This window comes from Mobula birostris, chromosome 17 (genome assembly GCF_030028105.1).
Source record: "Mobula birostris isolate sMobBir1 chromosome 17, sMobBir1.hap1, whole genome shotgun sequence".
Classification (NCBI taxonomy): Eukaryota; Metazoa; Chordata; class Chondrichthyes; order Myliobatiformes; family Myliobatidae; genus Mobula; species Mobula birostris.
Window position 1 is genome coordinate 67,249,525 of NC_092386.1, and position 12,192 is coordinate 67,261,716.

General features: G+C 39.7%; 1 protein-coding gene across 2 annotated transcripts in view; it reads left to right on the forward strand.

The window, feature by feature from the left end:
• Positions 1–12,192, forward strand: part of kcmf1 (potassium channel modulatory factor 1) — a 127,575-nt gene that overhangs the window by 79,346 nt on the left and 36,037 nt on the right. For both annotated transcript variants that reach the window (XM_072281862.1, XM_072281860.1), the window contains exon 3: positions 4,955–5,094. In XM_072281862.1, the coding sequence (XP_072137963.1) occupies positions 4,955–5,094 (140 nt within the window). The remainder of the gene's footprint in view (positions 1–4,954; positions 5,095–12,192) is intronic.

Genomic DNA, 12,192 nt, shown 5'->3' on the forward strand with positions numbered 1-12,192 from the left:
AGTGCTTGAAACTGCAATGAGCAATACAGTTCAAAGTTGTCTTGCTGCTTATTTCTCGCCAAGTATCAGTGACAAAACTGCTTGCTTTCTGAATTCAAACACACACAAACTGATGCTTTTTTAAAAAAGTATTCGCCCGAAGCATGATGTAGTGTCTAATGGCGAAATGCACACAACTGACGCTTGTTAGAAACTGTTTGGCAATGGTCTCCTGTCTCAATTAAGCGGTATAATGTCCCTAAATTAAAGTAGAGATTCCCAACATTGGGCTCACCGGCCTATAATTTCCGGACTTATTCTTAGAGCCTTTCTTGAACAATGGAGCAGCATTTGCTATCTTCCAGGTCTCCAGCACCTCACAGTGCCTAAGATCATTTTAAATATCTCTGCCATGGCCCCTGCAAGTTCTGCACTAGCTTTTCACAAGGTTTGAGGATCTGCCATGTCAGACCTTGAGGATTTATCTGCCCTAATTTGCCTCAAGACAGCCATAAACCAGATATGGTCCATGATCTCACTACTCCTTTGCCTCAGTTCTGTAGGTAAATCTGCCTCCCAGTTAAATACAGATACAAAAAATTCTTTTGAGATCTCCATCTTTTTCAACTCCATGCATAAATAACCACACTGATCTTCAATTGAATCAATTTTGTCTCTTGCTTTCCTTTTTGCTTGTAATATTGGTGTAGAAGCCCTTGGGATTCTCTTTCAACTTTTCTTTCAAAGAGAGCAACCTTGTGCCCTCTTTTATTCCTCCTGATTTCTCTTTTAGGTGTTTTCTCTTGTATTTCTTCTGCTCATTTAATCCTGATATGTGCCGCCTCTTTTTTTAAATTTACCAGGGCCTCTAACTCCTGATAACCAATATTCCCTAAACCTGTTAGCCTTGCCTTTAAATTCAGCAGGAACAGAGAGATTGTGTACAGTGTTTCACTTTTGAAGGCCTCCTATTTACCAAGCATTTCTTCGCCTGAAAGCAACACATTTAATCTACACCTGCCAGATCTCTTATGACGCCATCTGAATTAGCCTTTCTGCAAATTAGAATTTCAACCCAAGGACATTCTATCCTTCTGTAATTATCTTGAAATTAATGGACTTGTGATCACTAGATCCAAAGGCTGTTTTCCTGAGGCAGCAGGAAGAGTAGAAAGAGTCCATTAAGGGGAACTTAGTTTTTTGTGATGGAGTGAGCTGTGTCCACAGCTGTACAATTTCTTGTGGACAAGCGACGCACGTAAAAGTTGCTGGTGAACGCAGCAGGCCAGGCAGCATCTCTAGGAAGAGGTACAGTTGACGTTTTGGGCCAAGACCCTTCGTTAGGACTAACTCTTACTATTTCTTTTCCAGCTCTTGGCTCCATCCCTCCCCCTCCTGTCTTCTCCTATCATTTTGGATCTCCCCCTCCCCCTCCCACTTTCAAATCTCTTACTATCTCTTCGTTCACCAGCAACTTTTATGTGTGTTGCTTGAAATTCCAGCATCTGCAGATTTTCTCGTGTTTGAATTTCTTGTGGACTTGGGTAGAACAACTACCACACCAAGCCATAATGTATCTGGATAGGATGCTTTCTAAGATGCATCTGTAAAAAATTGGTGAGGGTCAACAGGGATGTGTTGAATTTCCTTAGCCTTTTGGAATTATGATAGTGAAGGCAAAGCTGTGGTCATTAGATTCTGTAGCATACTGCCAGAGGAATTAGTGGAGGCAGGTACTTGCAATTAAAACATTTTCTAGATGAACACTTGAGTTGCCCAGTATTTGAGTTAGGTTCCCAGGAGGATAGAGGAATGGAGTTGCAGAACTCTGAACCTAGCCCTAACTGCCTAAAGGCACAGCTATCCATAAAAGAGAAACTGGAAAATTAAAGAAGCTTTTCATTTTGATGTGGCTGTAAATGTTCTACTTATTTTTGAGAAGCAGCTGTGGAATGGATCCCAGCGTTAGGTAGCGTAGAATTTATCCACTCCCTTTCTCTCCTGCTTTTTTATTATTTGTATGTGAAATGACACTTGGTAGGTTGTATCCATTTTTCCAATGTTTGAAAATAATGTCAATGATCAGTAATGAAACCATTGTTCATATTTGGCAATAGTGTAACCATCGAACATGGCCAGAAGCACAATCTTTTCAATTCATTGTGCTTGCATAGTATGCCATATACTAAATTCAGTTGAATACTGAATTTCTAGAAGCTAGAACATTGTTACGCACTTCTGGACTGTCTTCAGTAATTTTTTTCCAGTTTGCCTCGCATTTAGTGCTTGTGCATTGTTACAGAAGCTAATAGTGTTAATCTCTTGTGGAAAGTTTACTGTAGACTGTGCATCCTGTTTTTCTTTTTTCCCCCATGGTTATAGGCCTACTTTAGTCTTACAGACAGTGTGTTCAACTCTACCACCGTCTAACATCTCAATTGTAATTTTGCTCAGGAGTTGCTGATCTGATTAAATCATCTGTATGGATGGCAGGCAATATAATTTTCACTGTACCTTGGTACATGTGACAATAATAAACACATTTAAGAGAATGCTGATTTAAGAGTGCCTTCATTATGTTCAGTTTCTTTCTAAATGTAATCGCTTAATTTAGGGAGTGACTGGTGTTGAGTTTGAATTGATAAATTGTAATTACAATTTCAGATCAATTCGTTTACAATCTATTGTAAGTGTGAAATCAGGAAAAAGGTTTTCAAGTGAGCGATACTACAAATAGAGATTTTCCTCTAGAATTTCCCTTGTGAACAATATTGTAGCACATCTGTGATTTTGTCTGAACATTATCTATAAGTGGGAAAGAGCTTTCATTGCCAATATGTAATTGTGCAGTTATAGAATTAAAATGATAATATTTGGGTGTATATCCACATTAATATAGTATGAATTAACCCAATTAAATATCTTTTTGTGCATGGTCTTGTAGTTGCCTGCCCAATTTTAATTGCCATGTCAAATTGCCAGAGGAGACAGAAATTAATCGTTTACCTGTTTTTTTAATTCTGCAAATAATAAATGAATACAAAAGATAAATCAAATTTGAATCAATTCTTTCAATTTTCATCTCTAACTTGAGAAAAATATATTTGCCTTGATCTTTTAGACTGTTATCTGATTTCTTTTCAATATTACTTTTCTTTTTTGACAATTAATTGCAAGATTTGCCCACATTTTTCTGAGGGGCTTTCATTCTGACATTTAAGAATTGTGTGTTCTTCATTACATCCTCTGGATGTGGAAAGGCAAGGTTTCAGAACCAACAAGAGTAACCAATCCACAGCTTGCTTTTGTCAGTACTGTTTGATTTTATGTGCATTGGCTTTGCTGTAAGTGGCTAGGATATTTTATAATCAAGATATCAGCCTATGCCAATGTCTAGTGTAAGTTAACTGATTAAGAGTCCTTTTAAACCTGTGAAAGTTAACTACTTTATAATGCACTATATAACTAGAATTAATTCTCAAGCCTCTTGTGAGAAATAAGAAACTTCAAATTTTTCTTTTTTCTTTTCTTTTTCTTATGTTCATTAACATTAAAGATTTCCAGTGCTTTTTAGGTTATTAGAGACAGTAAAGTCTCTGATTCAGTGCAGTGCTGTTGTCAATTAATTCTCACTGACCCTTTTCCTTTTGGCCTGTGCCTACTGACTGCTATTTATTTATTATTTATTTAAAGATACAGTGCAGAATAGGCACTTTCCAACCTAATGAGCCGCATCACCTAGCAACCCACCTATTTAACACTAGCCTAAATCAGAAGACAATTTTACAATGAACAATTAACCTACTAACCAGTTCATCTTTAGGCTGTGGGAGGAAACCAGAGCACCTGGGAGAACATACAAACTTCCTTCAGCTGGCTCCAGAATTGAACTCCGATCTCTGAAATGCCCCAAGCTGTAATAGTGTCGCACAGACCACTATGCTACTGTGGCACCCAGTACCAGACCAGCCCTCTTGCCAGTTCACCTGTGCCATTCTCTCTCTGTCTGATATGTTCAATATTTCAGACTTTGGGTATTTCTGTACCTTCCCATTACTGCATTCATTGGTGGATCAGATAAATTGGTTCACCTTGGTTTGTTGTCACCATTGACGCTGTGATTAAAATCTGCCCATTTCCAGTCATTCTGCCATAACCATGGCAAGCAGAACTCAATTATATTTACAGAAGTATACATTCATGAACTTTAAATCGTTGAAAAATTAGGTTTAGATGAAATTAGTGCTCGAGTTACCCCAATTTATTTTGAAGTAAAACCCATCCATATCATAAAGGATGCATTACATTTTAACATAAAGAAGGCTTTAATAGCTTGTTTTACAGTGTCATGTTTAGTGATCAGTACAAATACATTGCCTCCTAAATGTGCTGGTTTCTTGTAAGAGACACACTTTGAACTGTCAGTTTCCTTTGCGAAGTGTTGATGTGGTATTACATGAGCATGAAGACAAATTTTGCCGACCAATCAGTCCTACCAACAATGAAGGTTACTACCATATTCCCATGCACTCTTTTCCATCAACCATCTATTTATTCTTGAACATTGATTGTATCTTTGCTTTAACTTCTTTGATAGTATGTTCTCGTACATTCTAAGACATCAATTCTAAATCTTACGAAAAATGCGCTCAGTCTTGGAGGAGATACATTTCTGTTAAATTTCTTTCATAATTTTGCAAGTACATTAAATCCAACCATTTTTCCTTTAGTTAACAAGCTTGACAAATTGCATGTTTTCATTTTTCTTCTCTGTACTAATACGAGGAGAATGTTCTTAAGAAATTGCTGTAAAGTTAATATTAAATGATTAAAATGTATACATTCAGTTTACAGCTTGACTTGATAATTTTGCGTAGATCAGGTTTATTTTGGAGAGAATTGCCCTTTGGTATTTATGCACTTGTAAAATATTCAGGCTGCTGTATGTGTTAACCTATACATCATTGTTTTGCAGATTTGTATTACGGTGGGGAAGCCTTGTCAGTTGAACAGCCACAGGCTTTTACTTGTCCTTACTGTGGGAAAATGGGGTTCACTGAAACAACTCTCCAAGAACATGTTACTTCAGAGCATGCAGAAACATCAACAGAAGTGGTAAGAGGCACTTAGGACTTTACAAACAAATGCTTTATGATGTGGATGAGACTGACAAGGCTCTTTTATGGCCCATCTTAAGTTGTCTTGATGGAATTGAGTCCAGCGCAAAGTTGCTTCGGCCGTACTGGGTCGGGGTTGTGATGCTTTACGTGAATTACTTAATGATCATTTGGATTTACTTAATAAAATAGTACTCTCATTGTTGTTTCAGTGTATTGAGTTTAATTTTAAATCATGTTATGGTGGCTGTGATCTCTTAACCTCTACGATGCTTGTTAATGACAATTACTTCAAGATGAATTCACTCCATTTACTAGTTAAGGAAATTCAAATCTGACCTTTGCCTTCAGTGCTCCAGTACTAACCCTTCTCCATTTTCTTTTGCACCTAGTGCTCGTTCACCATAATTTTTGCCATGCCAGTGATTTTGTTCTTTGAATTCATTTCCATCTATTTGCATGTGTCTTTTGGATGCTGCTTCGGAGCCAAGCCTGGTTTTGTCTACTTTGTTTTTGCCCTCCTTTTGGTGCTACCTTTACTCTTTAATCATCTTCCTGTCAGTGAGGCATTTCAGCTTTAATTTCTTCTATATCTCAATAGTAGTCCAAACCATTACTGTTCCTCTGCTGTCCTACTCTTTTGTCATTGAGCTCAGATTGTTAAAAATTCATGATTGAGTTTTCTCATTGACAGATATACAATTACCCACAATGTCTCTATGTTACATGAAATCATAAGTTGCTCTCACCTCCTCCTCTTGAGGTGCCAACTCCTTTTGTGCATCTTGTTTGTTTCCGTTCAACTCTCCTTAAAATATATTTCCTTCATCAAGCTTCGCCGTATATTTCGGAGGGTTCTTTCCAAGCATGACCTCAGTACTCAGTAATATGTCTCATAACAATCTAAGCCTTAATTTACTCTTTCCCATCTCTAATGTCATTAGCTTACTGTATAGCTGTAATTGGACATATACATGTTTCTTAAAATTTTCACGGCCATACTCTTGATGGTGCCTGTATAAAAACAAAAACATCAGTATCGTTGTTGTGGACCAGTAAATAGATAGGGGATTTAGAGGGAGGTTGGCCAAATGTGGGCCTTAGATGGGCAGCTTGGTCAACATGGATGAGTTGTGATGAAGGAGCAGTCTCTGTGCTCTATTACTTTATTACATTTTCCTTTAGAATGAAATATAGTACTGTGGACAAATCTCTAGAAATCTTATCTTTTTTTTATTTTGGTTTTTAGGACTTTAATTTTGCTGAATTTTCAATAACATTCTTAGTATTCTGATTATCCTGAATTACTTTCAAAGTCTTATGAACTGGTAATAAAACTTCATTGTACTTTCATTCTACAAAGCTGTTACATCAAAATGTCATCCATGTTAAATTTCATTTCTACATGCCTGTTTTATTCAATTTGAATATGATCAAAATAATTTATTTGATTTGAGCCTTTTTACGTGACTTATTTATATATGAAAGGCAACAGTTTTATTTGATTTATTTTGCCTGAAGGTCTGGTATAGTTTGAAGAAGTAGTAGTTCCAAATATTTAAGTAACACACACAAAAAATGCTGGTGAATGCAGCAGGCCAGGCAGCGTCTATAGGAAGAGGTACAGTCGAGGTTTCGGGCCGGAACCCTTCGTCAGGATTAACTGAAAGAAGAGTTAGTAAGAGATTTGTGAGGGGGAGGGGGAGATCCAAAATGATAGGAGAAGACAGGAGGGGAGGGGTGGATCTAAGAGCTGAAGGGAGAGGATCATGGGATGGGAAGCCTGGGGAGAAAGAGAAAGGGGGGAGGGGAGCCCAGAGGTTGGATATAGTGAGTGAGACAGAGGGAGAAAAAAGAGAAAAAAAGGGGAATAAAAAATATATTTAAAAATATATTAAATAAATAAATGTGAAGGGGAGGAGGGGCATTAATGGAAGTTAGAGAAGTCAATATTCATGCCATCAGGTTGGAGGCTACCCAGACAGAATATAAGGTGTTGTCCCTCCAACCTGAGTGTGGCTTCATCTTGATATTAGAGGCGGCCATGGATAGACATATCAGAATGGGAATGGGACGTGGAATTAAAATGTGTGGCCACTGGGAGATCTTGCTTTTCCTAGTGTCATGGCATGAATATTGACTTCTCTAACTAACGTTTTGCCCCTCCTCCCCTTCACACCCCATCCCTTATTTATTTATTTGATATATTTTTTATTTTTCCCTCTTTTTTTTCTCCCTCTGTCCCCCTCACTATATCCACCCTCTGAGCTCCCCTCCCCCCCTTCTCTTTCTCCCCAGGCTTCCCGTCCCATGATCCTCTCCCTTCAGCTCTTAGATCCACCCCTCCCCTCCTGTCTTCTCCTATCATTTCGGATCTCCCCCTCCCCCTCCCACTTTCAAATCTCTTACTAGCTCTTCTTTCAGTTAGTCCTGATGAAGGGTCCAGGCCCGAAAGGTTGACTGTACCTCTTCCTAGAGATGCTGCCTGGCCTGCTGCATTCACCAGCAACTTTGTGTGCGTTGCTTGAATTTCCAGCATCTGCAGATTTCCTCATGTCTCCAAATATTTAATACTTTTTTACTCTATGACAATGAGGGCATATGTAGTTGCAAGAATAAGTTTGTGAACTCTTTGCAATTACCTGGTTTTCTGCATTAATTACTCATAAAATGTCTGATCTTCATTTAAGTCAAAATAATAAACAAACACAATCTGCCTGAACTAATAACGCACAAACAATTGTGCATTTCATGTCTTTATTGAACACGTTATTTAGTCATTCCTTGTCCAGGCTGGGAAAAGTATGTATTTAATAACTGGTAGAACCTCATTTAGCAGCAATTACTTCCACCAAGACGTTCCTCTAGCTGCTGATCAGACTTGCGCAACAGTGAGGAGGAATTTTAGACCATTCCTCCATACAAAACTGTTTCAGTTCATCAATATTTCTGGGATACCTTGCATGAACAGCCCTCTTCAGGTCATGCCACAGCATCTCAATTGGGTTAAGGTCTGGATTCTGACTTGGCTATTCAAAAACACAAATTTTCTGCTTTTTAACACATTCTATTGTTGATTTACTCTCGTGTTTTGGAGCACTGTCTTATTGCATCATCCAACTTCTATTAAATTTCAGGTGATGGATTGCGACCCTGACATTTTCCAGCAAAATGTCTTGATACAATTTTGAATTAATTATTCCCTCAATGATTGCGAGCTGTCCAGACCTTAAGGCACCAAAGCAGCCCCAAACCATGATGCTCGTTGGTGTTGATGTGCAGTGCCCTTTTCCTTTTTCCTCCAAACATATTGGTGTGCATTTTTGCCAAAAAGTTCAACTTTTGTCTCATCCATCCACAGAAAATTGTCACAGAAGCATTGTGAAACATATAGGTGGTCTTTAGCAAACTTGACTTGCAGCAATGTTTGGCGAGCAGTGGTTTGCTCCGAGGTGTCCTTCCATGAACACCATTCTTGTTCAGTGTTTTTCTTGTATTGAACACATGAACAGAGACTTCAGCAAATTCTAGAGATTTTTGCAGGTCTTTTGGTGTTACCCTTGGGTTCTTTCTCACCTCCTTCAGCATTGCACATTGTGCTCTTGGATTGATCTTTGCAGGGCGCTTACTCCTAGGGAGAGTAACAACAGTACACGGTTTCCTCCATTTGTAGATCAGTTCTCTTACTGTGGACTGATGAACATTCAGGTCTTTAGAAATGCTTTTGTAGCCTTTTCCAGCTTCATGCATCTCTGCAGTTCTTCTCAGGTCCTCTGAAAGTTACTTTGATTGAGGCATGGTGCACATAAACAGATCTTTCTTGAGAAGAGCAGGCTCTGTCAGTAACCTGACTTTGTGTCTTTTTTATAGGGCAGGGCACCTCTACAACCCACACCTCCAATCTCATCTCATTGATTGGAACACCTAACTCCAAATAGCTCTTGTTAGAAGGTATTATCTTAGGTATCTTCTCCATGGATTGTCACCTTGTCATGGTGGAGAAGCTTGTGTGGTCCTGTGATCCCGAGAGCAATGCCGTCTGGAGCTCTATGCTCCTGGTAGGGTCACCCATGGCGGTAAGGTCGAGGGTGAGGTCCCTGACAAAGAACAATACAACCAAGACCTCAACGGTGGAACAGGCGGATTAAGTTACTTCGAACTCAACGGCTGTGAAGGCGGATGAAGGCTGCAACAAATCCATCAGCTCCAATCGTCATGGTTTCCGTGCCATTGGAATCAGTTGGTTGATTTGTGAAGTATCGTGTGCTTGGAGTGCAACATCAAGTACACATTAAACGAATACACGCACAGGCGTCTTCACTCTGTGGGCCACTTCTGCAGAATGGAAACCATCATCCTCGACCTCGAGGGATAGCCATGACGACGATTACCCTAGAGGTTCACATACTTTTTTGAACCAAGACTATGACTGCTTAAGTGGTGTGCTCAGTACTGACAAACAGAAGAACATAAGAAATAGGAGCAAGAGTAGGCCATCTGGCCTGTTGAGCCTGCTCCGCTATTATATAGCATCATGGCTGCTCTGACCATGGACTCATCTCCACCTACTTGACTTTTCCCCATAACTCTTAATTCCCCTACTATTTATCCAACCTCGTCTTAAATATATTTACTACGGTAGCCTCCGCTGCTTCATTGGACAGTGAATTCCACCGATACACCACTCTTTGGGAAAAGCAGTTCCTCCTCATCTACATTCTAAATTTACTCCCCCGAATCTTGAGGCTATGTCGTCTAGTTCTAATCTCACCTATCAGTGGAAACAACTTTTCTGTCTCTTATCTTGTATATCCCTTTCATAATTTTATGTTTCTATAAGATCTCCTTTCATCCTTCTGAATTCCAGTGAGTGCAGTCTCAGGCGACTCAATCTCTCCAAATAGTCTAACCCCTCAACTCTAGAATCAACCTGGTGAACCTCCTCTGCACCACCTCCAAAGCCAGTAAGGAGATTAGAACTACACGCAGTACTCCAGATGTGGCCTCACCAGTACCCTAGACAGTTGCAGCATAACCTTGCTCTTAAATTCAATCTCTCTATCAGTGAAGGCCAACATTCCATTTGCCATCTTGATAGCCTGCTGCATGTGCAAACCAATCTTTTGCGATTCATGCACAAGCAGTCCCAAGTCCTTCTTAGCATGGATAGAGAATTGGTTAACCAATACAAAGCACAGTTGGGATACATGGGTGTTTCTCTGGTTGGCAATGAGTGGTGAGCGGTGTGCCACAGGGGTCGGTGCTGGGCCCGCAACTGTTCATGATAGACATTCATGATCCGAAAGAGGGGACCAGCAGTCATTCAAAGCCATTTCCTTATTGCCCAATATCGGTTCCCTCTTCTTGTCCTCCAAGGGACCTATATTCACTTTGGCCACCCTTTTCTGCTTTGTATAATTATAAAAGATTTACTATCCGTTTTTATATTTTCTACTGGTATATTTTCATAATCTGTCTTCCCTTTCTTTATTACTCCTTTAGTGGTTCTTTGTTGCGTTTTAAAGTTTTCCCAATCTGTTTCCCACTACTCTTGATGACTTTGTGTGCATGAGCTTTTAGTTTGATGCCTTCCTTTATTTCCTTAGTTATCCATGGTTGGCTCTCCCCACCCTTACTGTCCTTGCTTTTAACTGAAATATGCAGTGGTATGCAAAAGTTTGGGCACCCCTGGTCAAAATTTCTGTTACTGTGAATAGCTAAGCGAGTAAAAGATGAACTGATTTCCAAAAGGCATAAAGCTAAAGGTGACACATTTCTTTAATATTTTAAGCAAGAAAACTTTTTTTTATTTCCATCTTTTACAGTTTCAAAATAACAAAAAAGGAAAAGGGCCCGAAGCAAAAGTTTGGGCACCCTTATGATCAGTATGTAGTAACACCCCTTTTGGCAAGTATCACAGCTCGTAAATGCTTTTTTGTAGCCAACTAAGAGTCTTTCAGTTCTTAATTGGGGGATTTTTGCCCATTCTTCTTTGCAAAAGGCTTCTAGTTCTGTCAGATTCTTGGGCTGTCTTGCATGCACTGCTCTTTTGAGGTCTATCCACAGATTTTCGATGATGTTTAGGTCAGGGGACTGTGGGGGCCATGGCAAAACCTTCAGCTTGTGCCTCTTGAGGTAGTCGATTGTCGATTTTGAGGTGTGTTTAGGATCACTATTCTGTTGTAGAAGCCACCCTCTTTTCATCTTCGGCTTTTTTACAGACAGTGTGATGTTTGCTTCCAGAATTTGCTGGTATTTAATTGAATTCATTCTTCCCTCTACCAGTAAATGTTCCCCGTGCCACTGGGTGCAACACAAGCCCAAAGCATGATCGATCCACCCCTGTGCTTAACAGTTGGAGAAGTGTTCTTTTCATGAAATTCTGCACCCTTTTTTCTACAAACATACCTTTGCTCATTGCGGCCAGAAAGTTCTATTTTAACTTCATCAGTCCACTGGACTTGTTTCCAAAATGCATCAGGCTTGTTTAGATGTTCCTTTGAACCTTTTGAATAGAATCATACTGATTTGTGCCAGAAGTTCACTGACCTTGTTACGAATACAGGTGTCCCCTGCTTTTCGAACGTTCGCTTTACGAAACCTCACTGTTACGAAGGACCTACATTTGTACCCTGTTTTCGCTAACAGAAGGTTTTTTCACTGTTATGAAAAAAGCAGCACACGAAAAATGGCGGCCTGCGACAAAAAAGGCAGCACTTGCCCCGAGCAGCCAAGCTCCTACCCCGGGACTGCATTCTAGCCGCCATTACTTAAACACGTGCTTTATCTCGATTTATTTTGTGCGTCCGTTAGCAAGATGAGTTCTAAGGTATCGGAAAAGCCTAAAAGAGCTCGTAAGGGTGTTACACTTAGCGTAAAACTAGACATAATTAAGCGTTTCGATCGTGGTGAACGAAACAAGGATATGGTCCGCTCGTTGAACTTGCCTGCATCCACCATTCGCACTATTTATATGCAGAGAGAAAAGGTCTTGAAAGCTGCCGATGTTACTGTTGGTTCTGCTCGTAGCAAAGTGGTCTCTCTTAGTCGGCATCCAATAATAGATAAAATGGAAAGTCTATTGCTTGAGTGGATT